At 52.9% G+C, this 22,440-nt stretch overlaps 1 protein-coding gene across 1 annotated transcript in view; it reads right to left on the bottom strand.

The window, feature by feature from the left end:
* TGFBI (transforming growth factor beta induced) overlaps positions 1-22,440 on the bottom strand; it is a 33,255-nt gene that overhangs the window by 5,179 nt on the left and 5,636 nt on the right. The window contains exons 3-12 of the mRNA XM_055302770.1: positions 12,868-12,932; positions 10,985-11,145; positions 10,482-10,646; positions 10,070-10,216; positions 7,859-8,000; positions 5,230-5,442; positions 4,279-4,416; positions 3,573-3,718; positions 2,541-2,677; positions 1,646-1,776 (exon numbers count right to left, since the gene is read on the bottom strand). Of these exons, the coding sequence (XP_055158745.1) occupies positions 1,646-1,776; positions 2,541-2,677; positions 3,573-3,718; positions 4,279-4,416; positions 5,230-5,442; positions 7,859-8,000; positions 10,070-10,216; positions 10,482-10,646; positions 10,985-11,145; positions 12,868-12,932 (1,445 nt within the window). The remainder of the gene's footprint in view (positions 1-1,645; positions 1,777-2,540; positions 2,678-3,572; positions 3,719-4,278; positions 4,417-5,229; positions 5,443-7,858; positions 8,001-10,069; positions 10,217-10,481; positions 10,647-10,984; positions 11,146-12,867; positions 12,933-22,440) is intronic.

Here is a 22,440-nt window from a genome sequence, read left to right on the forward strand (position 1 = left end):
AGGGTTCTAGATGACTCCTTCCAGCATCTCAAACAGGAGTCCTTAGGAAGTTTTAAAGCATTCTGGAGAGTTCACTTGGGTACTAACAAATCCACATTAGTGCCATGGGATGGAGCCACCAGGTACCAAGTGATTTCCAAACATCCACAACTTGGCGGACAGGAATTCCCACTGGACAGAAATGCTGCCTGGAGGAGTGGAGCCAAGCCAGCCCCCACGGTGTGAGAGGCCTCCTTCTTCCAAGACATCTAACACCTGGATGGACCTCTTACACCTGGCTCGCCCTCTAGATCTCAGGAGTGTCAGGGACTGTTCTTGTGCGCAGGCCTGGCAGAGGGCGCATTTGGGAAGCTCTGCCCAAGCGCCCTCCTTACTCCTGCACAACTGAAAATGAGAGGGAAGCCGGGCAGGCTCCAGGCCATCTGGGGAATTCCACTCCTGCTGGTCCAGGAGAGGATGGAAAGTTTATGTTCAGAATGAACTTCTCCCCTTTTCTCAGGAACATACGTCAGCATCAAAGACACAGGCATTTGTGTGGCCATAAAGAATATTAAACAGGACACAAATCCAGACCACAGCTGCCTGCAGCCTGAACTTTCTATTCTCCTGCTCCGGAGCTGGATGGAAGGTATAGATGATGCGGGCCCCAGGGTGTGGCCAAGGGCCTCCCTCCTCCTCTTCCTCCCCCTCTTCCTCCTCGTCCTCCTCAGGTTCACTGTCTTGCGAGTGTGGAAGTGTCTGACGGGCATACACCAGAACTCAAGGCCGTGTCCCTGCACCCACTCTCCATTATTGCAGCCATCGTGAGGGAGGACGTGTGCCCTGCACTGTGGGCGATGCCCCATTCACTCCACACAACACTGGGCATGCTACTCTCATTTTTCTAATGGGAAAACTGAGGCTCAGAAAGGTGAAACAGCTTGCTAGAGGTCACTCAGCTGGTGAACACCAGAGCCAGGATTTGAAGCTGCTTTTAGGTATACTAGGAGTTCAAGCCCTTAACCACTAGGGTTACTTCTCAAACACCCTCAACTAAACTTCTCAGGGCCAGGAATAGCTTCTCAGTAAAGCATTTATCCCAAGGAACATTTCTTGCAGATAAGTGGCTTCATTATCACTGTCCTCACAGGTCCTCAAGGGAAGACACATCTTGGTGACAGGGCTGATTGTTACCCAGTCAATGCCTCTCTGCTCTTCTCTGCCTTGTGTGGTGCCCAGGGAGGCTGACCTCTGTCAGGGCCATCATGTAGGCTCCCCTGCCCCTCTCTCACGCTGACAGGAGGCCCACGTGATGGGCATGTGGGAGTAGAGCGAGGATAAAGGGGTCCTGGCCACCTCGCCTCGGTTCTGCCAGCAGCTGTGTGTGGCTCTGGCTGCTGTCCTGTGCCCCTACTCCCAGGCTCCCGGTCTCCCTGTCCCCTCCTCCCCCCAGGCCTCCCCACCCCCAGGCCTGGGGAGGTAAACACTCTTCCCTGGGTGTCATCCTCCTTTGCTGGTCCCTTACTCCTGCCCACACTTCTGCAAACAGTCTCATTTAGTTCCTTTCAATCAAACTCTTTGTAACATGGCCCCTGTTTCCTGCTGGTCTCCTGACCAATACAGTCACTTTAGAAAACGTGGAAAATATGCTTCGGTTGGTCTTTACCCAAGAGTTTGTTCAGCTCTCCTGGTGGCATGGCTTGGAAGGCTTCATTCGTAGGAGCAAAGACTGTGTAGACGCCTTCCCTGTTGAGCATCTCCGTCAGCCCAGCGGACTGGATGGCGGCTACCAGCATGCTGTGGAGACACACAGAGGAAATGTCACCGGGCTGCGGCAGGGAGGTGGTGTTGTCTTCCCGAATACCTCCCCACTGTGGGGCAGGTGGAGCCCAGAATCAGAATTCACACCCCCCTGCTGAGGCACAAGCAGGATGCACCTTCTCTCCATAAATGCTAAGCTTGCCTGGTCACACAGCCACAAGGCAGACACCGGAGGGGAAAGGAGGAAGGAAAAAGCCAGTGGCATGGCTGACCCACAGACTGGACAAGCCCCCGGGGCCCAGGGGATGTGATTCAGGAGTGCAGAGGGCGGGCAGTCTTCCAGGCTTCGAGGTCACAGCAAGTCGGGAATGGAGAGAGAGGGGCAAGAGAACGAAGTGACGCAGGGAGCCTGAGAAGGAGTGGCCAGGAGTCTCCACGTGCCACGAGTAGATACTGCACAGAGTGGAACACATCCCACGCTCAAAACCTGGTGCTCTCGGTTTACTTGGGACTTTGAAATGAGAGCATGATGTCTGCCTTGCACTTCACTACAAAAATGCAGCCCTCTCCCTGTTCTCAAGGATGTGGGGATTGTACTTCCAGAAATAACCCTTCTTCTCAACATAAGCTTCCAGCGTGACCCTTACCCTTCCCAGATCTCCAGCTTGGAGGTCACCAGGGCACTGCCAGTGCCAACCGAACCCTTGAGGAAGTGGGGAGCTTGACAGATTGCTGAGACCCAGCGTCCCGACCCAGTCCGACCACTTGGCAGAAGTCTTCGCTGGGATGAGGCCAGTTACCTGAAGCGATTATCCCCCTTCAGGACGTCCATGACGGTCCCCATTGGGGGAGTGAGCATCCGGTCCATGGTGAAGAGTGTCCCGTATCTCCCCCTCTTGTCATGGGCGGCAATGCAGCTGTTCTCGATGCACAGGCTCTGTGCCAAAGAGGGGCAGACATGGGGCAGGTTATCTTCTTGCATGGGCCTTCTTGATGTGCTCAGGCCACGTGCTAATGCCTTTATCCACAAAGAACAGTGAATATACACTGGAGGGGGTCGTAAGACTAGGATAAAATGCTGTGTTTTCTCCGAGGAAGAAATAATTAAAATAGTATTCCAGGAAAAAGGGCCGGGGAGCCCCACTAGAGTTACAGAGAGACCCCATGATGAGAATCTCCTGTCACATGTGGGGGTCATTGACAATGATCAAATCAATAGATCGACTTTATTGACTTATTTATTTAACAGGTGACAATTATCTTTAGCCAACATTACTGGCTGGTCCCAAGGAATGGCTGTGTTGTATTCTGCTTTCTGTTTGATATTCCAGAGCAACTGTGGGGTCGGAAGACAGAAAAGAGACAGGAGAAGAGAGAAGAGGACCTTTTGGACCAGGGAAGGCTGTGCTTCAGTTCAGGGGGCTTCTCTTCACATAAGCTACGAATTCAAAATCTCCATCCCTCCTCCACGCTGAACTCGATGTGGATAGCTGCCTACCTAGCCGGCTCAGGTAGCTGTGTGCTTTATTCCCAAAGGTCTCCAGAAAAGGAGATTCTAATTCTTCTTCAGAATCCCATTTTGATCCTTTTAAATAAGGGACTTCCCTGAAATCCTTTATTAAATATATATATATTTTTTTCTTCTGGTTATATATATATATATATATATATATATATATATATTTCTGGATATATACACACACACATATATATATACATGTATATGCATACACACACACACACACACACACACACACACACACCCCTCAACGCAGCTTCCATTTCTTAAAGCTGAGAAAAAGAAAGAGCATTATTTAGGAGGCAGAACTTACATTGCGATAAACAAAAACTCTCAGTTTTTTGCCACCCAGAGTGTCCAGGGTCTGTCCGTGATACAAATACTTGGAGGCCAGTTGGTCTTTAATCATGTGATTCAGAAGCAAATTCTTTGTGCGTGCATCAATGGTAGGGGTTCCATCTGCAAGAGAAGGTGTGGTTAGGTCCGGAGGCACACTCCACAAAGGAAAAGAAGGGGAGATAAACCCAGTGAAGAAGCTCAACAGTCCCTGCATTTGGAAAAGGGAGATTGAGAAATCCAGCGAGGCTGCCAATATTCCTTAACATCTGGCATCTTCTGCAAAATCAACCAAACAGAAGGTCTAGACAATCGAGGGTGTCTGGGGTTTTGCCCGTACAGGGAGGGGAAGGCAAGGCACAGACACCCCTCGGCCCCCTCCTCTGCTTTCCCTGAGGCCAAGGCTCAGCTGTATTCTCACTCTGACCTTCTGGCGGTCACATGAGCAGTGGATTCTGCAAATAAAAAGGCAAGAGAGTGCTCTGCTCTTCTGCCAGATGCAAACTCTTGGATTCTGACTACCAGATCCCCAAATGCATTCTCTGCTCGGCCAAGTGAGACAGCAGAGCCTCCTGAGGTTTTGGTTGAACCCCGTGGAAGTGCGAAGGTTCCGCGGGGTGCCGTCCATTAGGGAGGGTGCTATGGAGGTGACGAGCCCCTGGGGCTGCCTTGGCCCACATTACCTTTGAATACAGAATTCAGGGGGGCCAGGAGGGTCAACCGCTCCTTTCCAGAGAGATGGACGCCGAGGCCAGCCTGTCTGAAAAGGTCAACGGCTGTGGAAACATCAGACTCTGCAGCCAACTCAAACAGCGTCTTGGCTGCAAGGAAAGAGAATGCAGGTTCAAAAGTTGTAAGTGCTGTTTTCGTTTATCCTCTGTCCACCCCAGAGCATGACGCACGCCAGCAGGAATGTCATCTCGTTAGGCCAAAGCCCTCTCCACACGACTGGGGCATGGCGGGCTGGTGTCATCAGGGCGCCGGTCCCCTGGGTCCCACTGGGCAGGGGAGCCCTCGAGGTGGGGCTCAGGAGGCAGGGCTGGCCTCTGTCCCTGTCCTTGGTCAGGGCCCGGCAGATGCCTGCAGCGAGGCAGCGCCCTCTGTCGCAGCTTCTGAGGAGCAGATAATGCCAGTGACCACACCCACAGAAAGTTCTCTTCTGGTTTGGTTTTCTCCTGTGAAATGGCTTCACTCTGGGCAACGACCTCCCTGGAGTTCCAGGATGGGGCGAGCCTGCTGAGATGAAGCCCAAGCCAAAGTCCACTCGTCACTTCCCTAGGGTCAGAGACCCAGGGTGCTGAGGCACCAGAGAGAAGGCCATGCTCTGAGGTCAGCAAACGGCCCTCTGCGCCCAACCAGAGTGGAGAGAGCAGAGCTGCTGACTCCCCGGGTCCCCTCAGCAGCTCTCCGCTGCCTCCAAGGTGACGCCCGGACTCCCAGGCCTGCAGCTCAAGATTCCTCACAGTCTGACTGCAACCCACCTGGTCCCCAGGCCTTGTCCCCTGAGAGGCTGTGAGCTGGGTGCAGGCAAGGACATGGCCCCCCAAACCTCCAAAATTCCCAGGTGCCCCTGCCACAGGTGGCAGAGGGGATGACGGGCCTGAGAGGGTCATGGCCACAGAGGCCCGACTCACCAGAGTCCGGGATGAGCAGCTCATCGATGAAGTGGATCACACCATTGGTGGCCAGGACGTCTTTGTTGGAGATGATGGCCTTCCCATTGATGGTGAGCATGTCCCCGCTGCAGCCCACCTCCAGCGTAGTGCCCTCCAGGGTCTCCACAGACATCCCTGCGACGATGGCTTCCGCACACATGGCCGACTTCAGGATGTGGTTGTTTAGCAGGTCTGGGGGCCCAACAGGACACAGGTCAAGGCAGTGCTGGTGCCAGGTTGATCCCAGAGGCCGCTCGCAGCCTCCACGGCAGTGAGGATGCTGCTCTCTGTGACGCTGACCTGCAGATGCTGGGGTACCAGCAGCCCCAGTCTTCCTCTCCTGCTGTTGCCGCTGAAACTAGCCACGCTCAGCAAGCAGACTGCCTGAGTCTGAGCCTCAGCTCGGCCACTTACCAGCCATGGAGCCCCTGCCCAGGTGGAGCTAAGCCTGGCCCTCACCTTCTGGGGACAGTGTCAGGAGGACAGGAAGCTCTGAGTGTAAAGCGCCCAGTCTGGTGTCCGACCATGGAGTAAACACCCAACCAATGTTGGTGACTAGCTTATTAGTACCTGAACCTAAGGTTGAATTCTCTTAATAGTACTTGAACCTCAGAATAAGTTTACCCTGGGACTTTGTATGTGATTTTTAGAAAAATGTAAAATGTGGTAGGCAAAGATGGAAACTGTGGCAAATGAGAGTTCGCAATTATTTGCACATTTTATCTGTTTTTGTTAGGTTCACCCAAGGGTCTACTGGTTGCCAGGATCTTTCTTCGGGCCTGGGGATGGCAACCAATAAGACACGGTCTTTGCCACCCCACTTGCCCTACCCATAAATCACAAACACAATCATTTATTTACTCGTCCAAGTGGTCTTTGGGGACAGGACAGAGGTTGGGGGTCCTGAGGAAGCTGTAAGGAGCAGCAGGGCGACATGAGCCCAGGCAGGCAAGGGCAGGTTCCCGGACTGCCTCTTACCACCGTCACCGGGGCCCTTTGTTGTACATTCTCACCACAGAGGCGAGTTTCAATCTGTGCTGAGTGTGAGAACCAAAACCGCACTGTCACAGACAAGAGGAAGCTCGGGAGGCCTGCAGAGGCAGGGAGGCTCCTGCAGGGGCCTCGAAGGCCAATCAGCTGGCAGGAAGGGAAAGTACAGCAAGGCCACCATGGGAACGAGGTCTCAGGGATTTAGCTTCTCAGGGAAGGACAGTGAACGCTGGGTGGGGTCAGGGTGACCTGTGTGGGCCCCTGGGAGGGAGACCCGGGCCAGGGCTGGAAGCCACTCTTCAAACAAAGCACACCAGCCCAGGGCTGCTTCTTGCCTACCAGCCCAGTAGAAACAGCTGAGCCTGTCCGGCTGACTCCTGTCCCTCTGTCTTTGAGCCTGCCAGGGACAGCCCCGTACTGAGGGCCCTTTCTTAGAGCCAACGGGTTACTGGGGGTGGGGGTGGGGGGCTGTGCCAAGGGGATAGATTAGAGCTGTTTTTTCTAACAGTAAGAGTTCTGATATCTACAAAGATGAAAATGTGCTCTGCACAAAACAGGTTGCAGGGAGACCACAGCTCTAAACAAAAAGTTCAATACGCTGAGATGCACCCAAGGCTCCCTGCCGGGGGCACTTATGCCATAGCCCTCACCACTTCAGTTCCCACAACCTGTTTTTAATCCCAGCTAGGCTTCAACTTCTTTGAGGACAAGTCTGTACCATGCACCATTTGTAGCCTTGGTCCCTGCCACAGGCCAGGCTCGGAGGTGCCATGACATTTGGACACAACAAATCCCCATCTATGCTTTCAGAAATGTGCCCCTGCCAGCCCCACATGGCTGCAAGGAGAACATTTTACATTTATAGGGCATCCAAAATGCAGCAGGTATTTTAGATTGTACATTCTGAAGGTGAGTTTAATAGACTGAAAAGCAACGAAGTCATCCCTGGGTTATATTTGGGAGGAATAGTGTGGTTGGGGTACACAGGGGAGCTGGGGCCTAGTCCTCTCTGCAGGGGTCAGCAGGGCAGCAGCCCAGTGGCCAAGCTGGGCCTTCCCTTCCCTCCCCCCTTCCACATGCTTGGTCCTTCCCTTTCCTCCAGCCATAACCCATGCACCTCTAACTCAGCGGCTCACTGACAAGGCATGGAAGGACCCAGCTGTGGAGAGTCAAGACTGGACTATAATTGATTTCTAATCATAATTTTGGATCATCCATGAGGTCCCTGGCTGGACAGGAAGAGTTCCAGGGTCAGCACAATGGCTCCATTCCAAGGATGCCAGGACCTGCCATCACCTTCTCTCACCAAGCTGCTGCCCACATGGCAGCCTTGCTCAGGCTTTGATCATTCAAGCCTTTAGCGCTTTCTGAATCTAACCAGGGTCTGCTTTGGGCCTCCAGCTCCACCTTGCTTCTCAGCACACCTCACTAGAACAAGGCTGTTGGGATCCTGACTTGCCCCTCTGACCAGGGCTCTGCTCTGGCCTCCGCAGAACCAGCTCCAGCTGGGAGCAGTGGGACAGGATGGCAGGCAGCATGTTCACCATATGCAAGAGCAGGCCTCGGGCTCAGGCTGGCCGCCCCAGTGAGGCAGCAGTAGGAGTGGCAGGGTGCTTACCTCTCAGAGCTTCCGGGTCACCCAGGATCCTGTTCAAGGTTTCAGCAGGGATCTTCTCGAAGGCCTCATTGGTAGGGGCCAGCAGTGTGAACTGGCCATCACCTTCAAGCAGGGTGTTGAGCCCAGAAGCAGCCACGGCAGCCTGCGGGGCAGGGAGGGGATGGTGTGCTCCCTGAAGGCTCTGGGATGCTCTGCAGACAAGAGGCACACACGGCCTTGCCAGCCCTCCCTCAAAGCGCTCCAGGCTTTTGTCCAACCCAAGATGAAATGGCGAGCCAAACCAAAGCTCACCTCTTACCGTGGCTTCCGGGAACCTTGCCCAGCCTGCACTCCTACCACTCAGGCCACTTTTCAGTTACTTGCTGTGCCTTTGACCTTCCCACCCCCAGGCTGGGGCCCCGCCATTCCCTCTACCCTTCCTCTTTTCTTTGCTTCTCTGACTCCTACGCCTTCATTAGGACTTGCCTACCATCTTCTTTCTCTAGGTAGCAACTTGACACCGCCACCCTCACCACCCCTCCCTCCCTGCACCGCACCCAGGCAGAAAGGAGTCTGTTGTGCATGTTTTCACAACTTGCTGTCCTTCACGTTATACTGAACTAGCTCCTGGCCATACTGCTTGTGTGAGTTCCAGGAGTGTAAGGATCCTATCACCCATGTCTACAGAGCAGCCCGAGAACCTTCTAAAAGTAGAAAGGGCTTCCTACTGCTGTTGGATGGAGCTAGGCCCCTCCGGCTAGTCTGAAGCCCTGCACCGTCTGCCCCTGCCTGCCTGCAGCATCCCCTTCCCCCTCTCATGGTGTCGCTGCCTGCCCCCTGGCCTTGACCACCTCCTCCTTGTGGTTCTTGCTCTCCCCTCTGCCTGCAGTGCTCTTACCGCTCTGCATTTCATTTAACTGGCCATTCTTATCCTTCAGTGCTCAGGTCAGAAGTCACTAGTTCCAGAGAGACTTTCCCTGGCCACCCAGGGCCACCTGGCCTCTGCCCACCACTCACTGACTTCACCCTGCCCCTCACAGGCCATGGCCACCTCGTGTGCGTCTTGTCTGTCTCCCCAGGAAGAACAAAAGTGCCACTGAGGACAGAAAGTTGTCTGTCTCATTCACCCATAGGCCCCCGGCACACAGAACAATACCCGGGACGTAGCAGGTGTTAATGAGGAGGTGCTATCGGAAGGCAAGATGGGCATTAGGGAGGTACTGGGGGAACGTCTGTCTGTCAAACCTAAACAGTAAAAGGAGGTAACTCAGTGGGGAGCAACCACAATGAATCAAAAGATGTGCCACCAACTTTGCGGGGACATGATTTACCTACAGACTCCTGACCTCGGAGTGACCCAGAAGGAAAGCAGTGGGGGACAAGCTCAGGGAGCAGGGTCCCCCTCAGAGCCACTTGCTGAGGCCACCTCAGTGCCAGCCCAGCCCGAGGGTGTTTATGTCTCTGTGTTGGAGATCTCCAGGGGAGGAACCATCCCAGGCCCTCTGGCTGCCTTTGTGGTCAGGGAGTTCTCCCTGAATCAGGGCAAAACCCCTGACGGCGCAGCCTGTGTTCACTTCCTCCAAGCAGCCACTGCCAAGAGCACTGCCCGCCTGCCAGTCCAGCTCTGAGACAAATGCCTGCTGGGCAGGGCAGAGGGAGCGGGATTCCGCAGCTCCAGAGGAGTCAGAAGCGAGGCCAGAAGTTAGACCTAGACTCCCGTGGCCATGCTGGTGGCCTATCTGCTGGTCTGGGCTCCGAGGAAATGTGGGTATGGCTGCAGCAGGGGTCCCCTGGTGGGGACATGCGGTCCAGAAGATAATGAAGCCTGACATCATTCTAGTCCTGCGTATGGGAACTGCCACCTGGGAAGAAGTGTCCCTTCCTGGACACTTCCTGACACTCTGGAACCTGTGGAATGGGCCCAGGTAGCCCTTGGGCTCTAAGCCCAAGCCGAGGACCACTGAACTTTCCAGGGGAGCCACGGAAGGAGAGCTTTAAAAGGAGAGGGCGGGCAGAGGGAATTTCCCAGCAGAGGATTCTAATGTTCACTGTGGTCTAGCTGAGTGTCTTGACGAGTGGACCCTCCATGCTCACAGGCACTTGGAGAAACTCGCTGTACATCCCCTAAATGCCCATGAACACAGAGCCATCCTCTGCTTCTCCCGCAGGAGGAGGCCCTTTTGAGAGGTGGTGTGTCCCCAGGCCAGGCCCCCTCCCAGGGCAGTTTCTTACCCGAAGGGTTTCGAAGGTGTCTTCGATCTCAATGATCTGCTGGATGTTGTTGGTGATGGTGGAGATGACCTTATCAATGAGGTGTACCACACCGTTGGTTGCGTGGTGGTCGGCTTTCAGCAGCCGGGCACAGTTCACGGTCACAATCTGCCCAGAGAAGAAAGGAGGATGAAATGAGCAGTTCACATGTCAGAGGCACAGGCTCGAAGCCTCAGTGGGGGAGTGAGTGGGGGAATGACACAGTGCAGAAGCTGAACTAGAGGGTCTGAGGAGAATCAGGTGCAGGAGGGAGGGAATACTTCCAGCGTACCCCACGTGCAGAACAAAACCCCAGAAACCAGCCCCATGTGCAGACCAGGAGCAGGCGCAATGTGGACACAGGGCAGTGCTGTGTAACCAGGGGACTACATACCCCATTGGGATAGTGGTGGATCTGGATGTCCGAATTCTGGTACATGGAGGTGAGGGCCATGCCGTGTTTCAGCTCATCTGTCAGGACTCGTCTGTTCACCATGTGATAGCGAAGGGCATTGAGCAGCTCGATGTTGACGTTGCTCACCAGGGAGTCCAGCACTTCCTAAGAAGGAAGGCCAGGGCGGCAGTTAGGGTGCTGGGGACCACATATTCCAGAGGTGGTGGCTTCTTGTTACCCTGGGAAAGGTGCTTCTGAACCCCCTGTGACCCCAGGCCTCCATCTCACCAAGGACCCCTCCTCAGTGAACCCCAATGCCTGTCTGCTCAGTTGGACAGATGGGGGATCAGAAACAACCCGGTGAAGGAATATATTAACTCAATTTCCTGGACTTTGTCTGAGGGTGCAAGGAAAAAGTTGCCTGCAATGGCAGGAAATCACTACAGAGTGTCATGCTTCCTGCCCACCAGCCACCCCTCTGAGAAGTAAGGCAGTCATCTCACAGCTGGCAAGGAAGCCCAGGCCTCGTTGCTGGGGGCAAAGATGGTGAAGCTGCCGGGCCCTTCCATCTCGGGCCTCAGCTTCTCCGTGCGGTCTGTGTACAGCTGAGTGGTGGTCGATCCGACGACTCCCAGGGTCTCGTAAAGGTTCGAGAGAGGCAGGGCTGCAGGGGCAGAGGACAGAGGAGGGATGGATCTGTGGAGCCCACGCCCACCTGACCATACCTTCCCTGGTCCGCGGAATGCGTGGTGTCTCTGCTCTGTAGAACGTGTGTGTGGGAAAGCCCAGGGACGACCATCACTGGTGAGCCTAAAGCTTGTCACATACTTCCTCTTCTCCTTCTTTTTTTTTAAAGTGCTATTTATTTATTTATTTGACACACAGAGAGAGACAGAGCACAAACTGAGAGAGCAGCAGAGGGAGAGCAGGGATCCCGATGCAGGGGTCCATCCCAGGACCCTGGGATCATGACCTGAGCTGAAGGCAGACACTTAACTGAGTCACCCAGGTGCCCCCTTATCTCAACCTTCTTACAACAGCTCTCTAGGTCAAATGCCTCCCTGCTCTGATTCTACTAATTGGTCATTTTTCATCAATTTAGCTGCAGCCAAATGAAGCTTCTGTTCATAGACATTTAAAGATTTATTTATTTATTAGAGAGAAGAGAGTGTGTGGGCAGGTAGACGGGCAGAGGGAGAGAGAATCTCAAGCAGACGCCCCACTAAGTGAGGAGCCCGACATGGGGCTCAGTCTCATGGCAAGATCATGACCTGAGCCAAAATCAAGAGGCAGTCGCTTAACCCACTGTGCCCCACCCCCTGCGCCCCTGTTCAGAGACATTTACATAATACTAGCAGGAATGTGCACCCAAAATAGATACCCTAGTTACAAAGGAGGCTTTCAGATTTATCTAGTTGTTGAAACTGGTTTCCTAATGGCCTCTACTGGGATGAAAGAACATTACAAATCTTCCAGGTTCTTTGTATATTTATAAGCAATAAAATGTGATTTCCTAAAAGCCCTAGAATGGCCTGAGGCTTAGGAGACCTTCCCCTCCCATGGGGAGCTCAAGGCCCACGTGGCAGGGCGGGGGAGGGGGGGGCGGGGGGCTCTCCCCCATGTCATTCTCCACACACCCCACCACTTAATTCCCACTTGTCCTTCCACCTAAGCCCCTGCCCTGCCAACCACACCCCTTTGTGACCTTGGCAACAACCGAACTGCCCCTTCCTTTTAAGTTAAGTTCGTCCCACATTCTCAAGGAATAAATAACAAATATTTCAAAGTTAAAACACCCCCTCTGCATAGTCCCAGAGGATGTGCCTGAAGGGAAGCCTCTGAAAGAACTCACAGGTGCTACCTAGACCTTGGCCCTGTGGCCATTCGTGGTTCCCTGGGCTGATGGTGGGTGAGCCTGCCAGGCTTGGGCCACCCCCTCCACCCCCTACCCCCGCCCCCCGTGGGCTCCAAAGGACAGAGATCCAGTGGAGGGAGGAGGGGAAGCCTGGCACAGGTAGCCGGCTCTCCAACAGAGCTGAGCAGAAATGTGGGTGCCGTGGGAATCATGCCCAGGCCCACGCAGCAAGGCCAGCAGCCCAGCCTGGGAGGCGAGCCTGGGCAAGTTGGACTCGGAGTCTGCTCCACCAGCCTCGTCAGGAGGTCAGCTTGCACAGGAAGGAGCAGTGCAGGAAGCTCCCTGTCCTCAGATTCCACCCTCGGGCCCTCGCCTGGAGCCTGGAGCCAGAGAGCAAGCGGAGGATGTCCACGCAGCCCCGGTGCTCGGACCCCCACATGGATGGACCCCAAGGCCTCTCCCACTGGGCTCCTCCTTCCCCGCCTCCCTCCCCCTGCAGTCTGCACCAGTGGGCTGGACCAGCTTACTCACCTGCGGGACAGCCCTTCTCTCCTGGCACCTTCTCATACCCGGGGCAGCACTCATAGCTGATGACTCTGCAGGGAGAGGGGCACACACGTGAGGGCCAGGCAGGGCATCAGTCCTCCTCGCTGTCATCAGGAAGAGGGGCCTCCACAGACAGAGGAAGGGAAATGACAGTAGGACATAGGACATCCTGCTCTCGGAGGGGACCATTCTGGAGCAAGGAACTTGTCACTCCTCAGCTTTCTAGAACATTCCAATGGTTGTCATCCCTATGGCAATCCCACTGGGACTGTGCCAGCACGTTCCATAGGGGGATTAGAAAACACACCCACCAGGAATGTATCGCCAGCACCACATGTGGCAAACACCACGGTTAGCATTTTTGAGTAGCATTTTTGAGAAGTGGCAGGGAGCAGGAGGGAGTGCCCTGGATCCGTTCCGGTTGAGTCTGCCACTAACCAACCGGGACCTCTGCTCCCCGGGCCTCCAGGGTCTCCTGCGTCCTCCCTGGGTCTCCGTTGCCCCGTCTGTAAAATGTATCCTTCAGTGGTCACCAGATTCCATCTCTCACGCTCATCCAGCTCTCTGACTCACTAACCAAGAGGGACAGCACATAGATGACCATTAAGGTTTCTGGTCTTGACAATCAAACTTTACAACTTCTAAAATTAAAATAAAAACAAAGCTCCCCTCTTTCCCCATTTCTTTAAATTGAAAACAAAATCTTAATCAGTAACAACATTTATATGGTTTCAAAATGAAAACGTGCAAAGGATTATATCGCACAGTCTTCCCCATCCAACCCCATCCCTCAACCATCCCATTGTCCTTCCAGGAGGCAACTGATACCACCAGTCTGTGAGATTCCTTGGCATCTGGATGAAAAGCAGACTGGCACTTATACAGTTTTAAACTCTGAAATCATTTGGCAGAAAAACTTAAAACTTTCTCTGCTCTCAACTCAGGCCAGCCTATGATGGAATAATTACTGTTCTCTGGAGGTCTGAAATACACAGCCTCGGCTAACCTAATACTCTGGGGAAGCCCAAAAGACAGAATTTCAAATCCTGTTGCAAGGAAGTCTGTGACTCAAAGCTTATACCTAAGAGAGACTTGCTTCTCATCTATTCCCCAAGTCCTGTGCAAGGCCAGCCTGCGTCCTTTGACAGCCTCGGGACCAGATGCAGTGTCCTGTCCCTTTTCTCCTTGTCCAGGGAGTCACCCTTCGGGATAGGAGACAACTCAGACTTGAACTGCAGCAAATTTTACCACAGACCTGCCCACTGTGGGGCTCTCCCAGGATGACCTCACTGGAAGACAGGCAGGCAGACTGGGGAAGGAACAGGGCTCTGGAGTCGGGCAGGGTGCTCTCAATGTGCCCAGGCATTCTGCTCCTTAAATCAACTGGAGTCATTTCAGGGAAGCCCTGGTGAGTTATGAGAAGACAAAGCCTAGTTCGTCTCTTGTCCAGGGGGTGTTTCAGAGACAGATTGGCTAGGATTCTCCAGCTACAAGAATCACTTTGTCAGAAGTGGGTCCCCCCAGAAATGGTTAAGGAGTTTGACAAGTCATACACATCCCTCTTTGCCCTGCTCCCTCTATCCTCCTATCCACTTCGTCCTCCTACTATCCAGCCTTCCCCCCATCCTACTCCCTTCTAACCTTTCATCCCCATTCCCATAAGGTCTCTACTTTTAAGGGCTAAATGGATTCAGAACTTGCCTTTTGACTGACCCACAATTTTCGTTTTGGAAACTAAAGTCTTCTTTTGCAACAAAAGTAAGATCTGACCAATATACAATTTTTCAAAGGCAACATGGTATCATAGGAAGAGTTCTAGAATTAGGGGACCTGGCTTGTGACTCATCAGTAACAAACAGGGTTCGAAAGGGACCTAGAAGGTCCACTTTTCTCTCAGGGCCTCAGTTGCCTCATCTGTGAAATGAGGTGAGGCTAAACGAGATGATCTCCAAGATTCATTCTAATCTCACACTCATGGTTCTAATATTTTTTTTAATTAATTAATTTATTTATTTACGATAGTCATACAGAGAGAGAGAGAGAGGCAGAGACACAGGCAGAGGGAGAAGCAGGCCCCATGCACCGGGAGCCCGACGTGGGATTCGATCCCGGGTCTCCAGGATCGCGCCCTGGGCCAAAGGCAGGCGCCAAACCGCTGCGCCACCCAGGGATCCCAACACACTCATGGTTCTAGTCACTAGGATTATTCCTTGGTGGGCAGAGAAGCGGTCTTTCAAAGGAGAGTGTCTGACGGCTTCTCCCAGCTAAACCTAGGGAGAGCTCCAAGCCTTAGGCCCATAGCCATAGATCCAGGGCACGCCCAGGGCCTATCTGATAAACACCAGGGCTCTGTGGCTGAGGTTGGAGAGGCAGGATTAAGGTCAAGTCCACCAAAGCTTAGCTTCTTTCCAAAAGTGCTTGGGTGACACTCCCTGGTACTAGAGAAGCACACTTGGAGGATGGGTCTTCTCAAAGTTCTCCTTGTCCCAGAGGTCCCCGTGCATATGGGTGCTACACACTCCCTGCCTTGGATCCCCTCTCCCCTCAGCTGAGCTGGCCAACAATTCTTCTTCCAGGCTGCTGGCTTTTAGGTTCAATCTCAAAAGAACAAGAGAGAGCTCCATAGCTCAGGAGGCCTCAACAGGATTCCACTGAGGACAGAGAAAGCTAACTCCCCAAGTGTGAATTCCCTAGTCCCTGTATGTTCATTGGGGGATGGGGTGGGAGGGTCGTACGGGGAGAAATGGGGCTGAGGGGCTGGGAGGAGGACAGATATAAGTAGAAAAGTCTCAGTGTGGAGAAGAATACTTCGGAGAGAACCAGAAAGCTGCAAGGGCTCTCAGGACCAGATCACAGCTGGGGAGGGACAGACCTGGGAACTTCCTGGGATTTGGTCAAGTCTAATCCCTTCTCCACTGTTCTTGGTGATGCACAGATTGGGGGAAAGCAGGGTGATCTGACACTGAGAGGACACAGGTGCTCTCTGTGATGCAGACCCCCCATCATCAGCACCCACTGTGCCTTTCCAGGTGGGCTCTGCACCTAAGGCCCATGGTGGCTGGACATGGGTGGCCCACTGCCATCGCCAGAGGTCGATCCACCAGCCAAAGGCTTTGTCCTGGTTACATGAACAAGGCTCTGCCAGGAAGCTTTCTTCTCATCCTCCTGCCCTGCTGGCCTTTCCCTCTTCTGCCTTCCTGCTGCAACAGTCTGACATCCTTGGCCGTCTCTAAGCGAGCAGGTGTGAGTCATGCCTCTCATCTCCAGCCTGGCAGCTTTCTGGGCTGAGATGCTTCCTCTGCTAGCAGTTTCCCTACTCCCGACTGTCCCTACAATACCAGCTATTCTCACAGCTGCTCTGTGTGGCCCCAGAGAAGCAGAGAGCAGCTGGAAATTACAGATTGAGAAGATAGCCCATTGAGACAGTCTTGACCAAACCTTTCCAGGCTAGCAGCGCCTGTTCTCAGCCCAGCATGCCATTCTCCTTGGGCTTTCACCCTGAAAAGAGTAGATGCTGTGGGGGGTTGAGCTGGGTGCCATTACAGGGTCGAGCATCTGGTACCTTCTCTCTAGGATGAACGTAGGAAAGATGGAAACCACAGGAGCCTCCATTTGTATCTCCCCAGTGCCTTGGCCTCCCTGTGTAGAGAGGACCAATCTACTGGTTTCTGATGCTAATCTCATCAGGGAAAACCTCTCTGATGAGAGGCTCCTGGCTTCTCCTTGACCTAACACAGTCCAATAAGTAAAAACCTCAGTCAGAAAAAGAGTATCTCGGGGATCCCTGGGTGGCGCAGTGGTTTAGTGCCTGCCTTTGGCCCAGGGCGCGATCCTGGAGACCCGGGATCGAATCCCACGTCGGGCTCCCGGTGCATGGAGCCTGCTTCTCCCTCTGCCTGTGTCTCTGCCTCTCTCTCTCTCTCTCTCTCTCTGTGACTATCATAAATAAATAAAAATTAAAAAAAATTAAAAAAAAAAAAAAGAGTATCTCTAGGACAGTGAGACACTAATATTCTTGATCCAGTCTCCCTGGTCAGAATAACCATTTGAGGAAGAAGGTGAAGGTGAAGAAGAAGGTGAAGAAAAAAATCTAAATGCCCAATTTAGAAAGGCATTTAGATTATGTATTTATTCACAATTATTTATTCATCCATGAGAGACACAGAGAGAGAGGTAGAGATACAGGCAGAGGCAGAAGCAGGTGCCCTGTGGGGAGCCCGATGTGGGACTCAATTCCAGGACCCCGGGGTCATGACTTGAGCCGAAGGCAGATGCTCAACCCCTGAGTCACCCAGGTGCCCCTTACAAGGACATTTAAAGAAGGCAAAGAGCGTCAATCTAAGGCCTTAAGGCTAGAGGTGGCTGGGAGTCTCTGTGCCAGTCCCCTCCAGAGTGTTACTCATGATCAGATGCAGACAGAAGCACTGGTATTTCTTTCCCCAAAACAATTTTCCAAGAAGTTGATATAATGGGTTAAAACCATCGCTGCCTCCAAGCGTGCGCCGCCGTCCTGGCTGGCTGTCATGGCTGTAAATGTCTAAGGACTAACCAGACGCTGGAAGTAGGTGGAGCGAGGGATGCAGTCCGAGCGCCAGGTTCCCGCGACAGAAGGTAAACCACTCAGCGTGTCATGATTTCCAAGCAGAACCACCGAGCAAATGCAGCCTGCTGTCGTCTAGCCATGAAGCCATCCCCATGGACTGCCGGCCCCCAGGGGCCCCTTTTCTGTTCTCCCGACCTCGGAAGCTCAGCCGAGCTTTCCTCAGTCTCCACTAGAAAATCAAAATCTTGAGCTTTTTGATGAAAAAGGTCTCGTGTTAACCCCATGTCCTCCACCAAAGGGCCCACCGCTGAGCAGGGCCAGGCTTGGCCATGAGGAGGACAGAGTCTTTAAGAACTGTCCTTACGCTGTTGATGACAATCCGTTTGTATGTAGTGTGCGAGGGCATTCTGGGGGCTCCTGGACACTGGCTACGTCTCCTCAGCTCCCATGCCCTTTATCTGAGCAGGGGGTCCCCTTGCAGCCGGGGAACAGAATGATCACCAGATGGGGGTGAGCAGCAGGGAGGAGGCTGGGGACTCTGGGCCAGAAGGGCCTCTGCTGCCCCTCTGGAGGCCTTGTCTCTGGGACCCTCAGGCAGGGAATTTAGGGCTGTAGACAGCTACATGGGGCGATTCACTCAGGCCTTATAGGGCTGGTCACTTATGCATCTCCCCATGCGACTAACAGCTGCTGGGTTTTTTGTTTGTTTTTTAAGATTTTACTTATTTATTCATGAGAGACACAGAGAGAGGCAGAGACACAGGCAGAGGGAGAAGCAGGCTCCATGCAGGGAGCCCGATGTGGGACTCGATCTCAGGACTCCAGGATCACACCCTGAGCCAAAGGTGGACACTCAACCGCTGAGCCACCCAGGTTGATATATACTAAGTGCTCAGTTGTTGAGCCTTTTTTGGAAAAACTCCAGGTATAATGAGAATTAAAGTTTGGTTAGTAACTTTACTGAAAGCAACGTCCTGCATGAGCTCACCAATCAAATCACAGTGTGACAATATGATTCCCCCATAAACCACCTACAGAAAGCAACAGATGGGGCCTGCATGGGTTTCCCATTGCTACAGTAACAAATAATCCCACATCCAGTGGTTAGAACACAAATTTATCATCTTACAATTCTGGATGTCAGACCCAGAGCGCGGCCTTAAGAGACTAAAATCAAAGACTGTATTCCTTTTAGAGGCTCTGGGGGAGAAGGTATTCCTTGTCTTTTCCAGCTTCTGGAGGCTGTGGTCACATCACTCCAACCTCCTCTCCTTCTCTGGCTCTGGCCTTCCTGCCTCCCTCTCATAAGGACCCTTATTACCACACGGAGCTCACCAGTTAACCCAGGATAATCTTCGCCTCCCAAGATCCTTAACCTAATTGTATCAGCAGAGGCTCTTTTTCCTTCAGTTACAGGTTCAGGGATTAGGATGTGGACACCTGTAGGGGGTCGTTATTCTGCCCACCACAGGGCATTACCCCAGACGGCACAAGGAGTCACGGAAATACTCACCAGAACATGATCCCCTGTCAGCTAAGCCGCCTCCCTGGAATTTACAGAGTGGGACAGAACCTTCAGGAAATCCTGTACAACAAAGGTGTTGGGTGAACCCCTGGTGCAAGGTACATGTCAAATCTCGGTTGTTTGGAAGGACTTTATCCATGGGGTCCCACGTGGCTGCACAAGGAATGTAAAACAGGGAAGGAAGTGCTGCAATGGGCCTGGGGACAGCCTGGCATCCCCGGCTGGTTTCTCTCTGTCCTCAGGGACCAAGGTTGTGGGACACAGGAAAGGAGGAAAAGGAGGGCTCTTCTTTGGCTTCATAGCGGACGTCCCTGGGGGCCCTGCCAGCACGAGACCTGCTGGAAAGAGCCTTGCCAGCTGATGGGAAGGCCCAGCCCTACCCCAGCTGCCTTCGGTAAAGGCTGGATCGCTGCCTTCGGTAAAGCCTAAACGCAGTGCGGAAGCAGAATTAATATCTCAGCCCTTGAACAGAGCAAGGCTTGCTCCTAGGAAAATGGGTGTGCCCTGCCACCTCATCTCGGCTTTCCAGAAGGGCTGCTGAGCTCAGGAATGTACTGTTGCTCACGAAACAACTTCAAGGCTTGGGGAATGCACAGCTACCGGCCGTACCTGCCGGCTCCCCTGCTGGTGGCGCCTATGCCACACATGCAGGATGTCTGAGCTCCAGCTAGGACTATTGCATCCCCATGATCTCAACCCCGATCTGACTTGGCTGCTAAGTAGGCCTCCACCTCGTGGGGCTCACACAAAGGAGGCCTGTTGGGAGGCAGCAGGGCTTCCTGACCATAATTTCCTGCACCGTCGCTCAAGCTGTGCACATAAAGTTTTTATGGTGACTGATCAGACTGGGGCCTGGAGTCACAGAGTGGGATGCTGTCTCACCCTCACCCCCAGCCCTCTTTGTTTGATTAACTATTGTAGCACTCTGGTGCTCTTCAGGATCTGGAATAAAAGCTAATGTGAATTTGCAAGTAATAAAATCCACTCACATAGCTAAATAGGGGCCCACTGGTAACCACGTCCTGTAATAAAATCCAGATGGGAGGCTTGACAAGTGGCACCAAAGACTCAGGTTCTTTTCTCCTTGGAACTGCAGAAAAGCCACTGTCTGAAGACAATGTAGTGTCCTCCGGCCGGAGTACAGAGTGTGGCTGGTCCCCTCCCTCCTTCCATGGAGCAGGAGTCCAGGGCCTCACAGAAGCAGACAAATGGCTCCAGGCTCTGGGTCTCTGTGTGACTGGACACTGCAGAGTCTTCACCCTGTAGCCCTGGGCTTGGTGCCATTTGTCTCCTTTCAAATTTCAATGCTTCTTCCTCTAGGTGACCTGTGCTGCCTCTTGCCCTGTGATACTTTGCTTCCCTGCACCCTAACACACACCTCTGCTCCAGCCTCTTCCCTAGAGTCTTGCTGAGAAAATTCTCACTGCCCAAGCTGGCCCCACGTGGAGACAGTCCTGTTTGCTCCAACCACAGCTATGTTCCCCATTTCCCAGTCTGGTCTAGACCCAAATAAATGTACCTGGGGATCCATTTTCACAAGGCTGATGTCATCTCCAGCCAACACAGCCCTTCCCCACCTCCCTTCCTGACCACCTATGGCACCGAACTCCTGGGGAACCGATGGCAGCTCTCTCATGGGTTTCTGTCCCCGTCCATAAGTGAGGTGCAAGGCCAATCCATCTCAGTTCCCTGACAATGAGGATGAGTTCCCCTTTCCCTCCCTGCGTCCTCTGGACCTCTTCCAAGTCAGCTCCACCTTCCTGACGTTGCACATGATGTTCCAGGAAGGGATCCTCTTGTCCTGGATTGTGCAGTTTTATATCAGCCTGTATTTTCCTATCCTCATTTCCTCTTTTTGATGTGGCCCAAAGCAATGGCCACATGGAGGAGCTGAATGTGCACACCATCCCCTTCTGGCTTTATAAGCCCTTGTCAGCATCTGCAACTAGGCTCTGAGAGCTGTGTGACCCCACGCTACACCCCTTTCCCACTCACAGCCCACTGCGGCTGCTGTACCACAACATCACCACTGTCTCAGAGCTATGCCTGCCCAGAGGGAAGAATGGGTCATTGAGAACACTTGCCAACACACAGCTGCATGGCTGTGCCCTGTCCTGGCACACAGATGGAGAAGGGTGTAGGTACCAAGAACCAGCGAGCCAAGATGACTCACCATTGACAGCAGTGTCAGCTGGGGCACAGCCGGGCAACGTTACCAAGCTACTGTCAACCGGTCAGGCCAATGCCCCCACATAAGGCCACCCAAATGCCGCCCCACTGCCAGCTTGACATCACAAGCAGGTCTTACTTTTTTTTTTTTATTTTTTTTAAACATTTTTATTTATTTATGATAGTCACACAGAGAGAGAGAGAGAGAGAGAGAGGCAGAGGCACAGGCAGAGGGAGAAGTAGGCTCCATGCACCGGGAGCCCGACGTGGGATTCGATCCCGGGTCTCCAGGATGGCGCCCTGGGCCAAAGGCAGGCACTAAACCGCTGCACCACCCAGGGATCCCCGCAGGTCTTACTTTTTAGGGAAATTGAGACTAACAAAAATGTGGAACTCCTGAGACCCAAAGGCTCTGGGATGGAGAAGAGCTGTTTGCTTGGTAACGGTCTTCTTCAGTCATCTTCTGAGAAGCAGTTATATGCAGCCTTATTCTATGTTTAATTAAGGAATTAACTGTTTAACGGAGTAGATAATACACATACATGGGGGAAAAAAATCAAACAGTACTATAGACTTTTTTTGATTTGTTTAACTGGGGACACCAAGGAAGAATGTATGGTATGGAATTCGCATAATCTCTTTTTGTCTACAACAGCAAGATCTACTGCTGGGTGTTGATTCACTGAATGCAGAAGTTGTGTCCTATTAGCTCACTCACCCCTCACCTTTGAGGCTGGGTATGGTCAAGCAGGAGCCAGCAGTCATGGGTCTGCCCTACGCAAGCTCCCAGGGAGCTGCTGGTCTCTCCCCAGCTCTGCCATGACCCCAATTTCTCTCCCTCTCTCTTTTTAAATATTTTATTTGTTTATTCATGAGAGACACACAGAGAGAGGCAGAGACACAGGCAGAGAGAGAAGCAGGCTCTACGCAAGGAGCCTGATGCAGGACTTGGTCCCAGGACAGAGCCAAAGGCAGACACTCAACCACTGAGTCACCCAGGCGTCCCCCCAATTTCTCTTGATTCATACCAGGATCCATAATTGCCTAAGACAATCAGAATTGCAAGTGGGGATATTTATTTTCTAGGTCCATTTTAAGGAACGAGCACTTTTTCTTCCTCCAACAGGCTATGGAGTGGGAAGACAGGTCTACTCAAAAGCAATGTCCCTAGCAATACATTTAAAAATCCCTAGCATGGGAAGGAGTTCAACACAGTGGCTTAGAGGCTCTTAATCTTCCTATTCTGTAGACAAGAGGAAGGTCAGGCCCTCACAAGTGGCTCAGGAGGCTTCTCATTAGCACTTCTTCCCATCTGCAGCAC

Source organism: Nyctereutes procyonoides, unplaced genomic scaffold, assembly GCF_905146905.1.
Source record: "Nyctereutes procyonoides isolate TBG_1078 unplaced genomic scaffold, NYPRO_anot_genome, whole genome shotgun sequence".
NCBI classification, from domain to species: domain Eukaryota; kingdom Metazoa; phylum Chordata; class Mammalia; order Carnivora; family Canidae; genus Nyctereutes; species Nyctereutes procyonoides.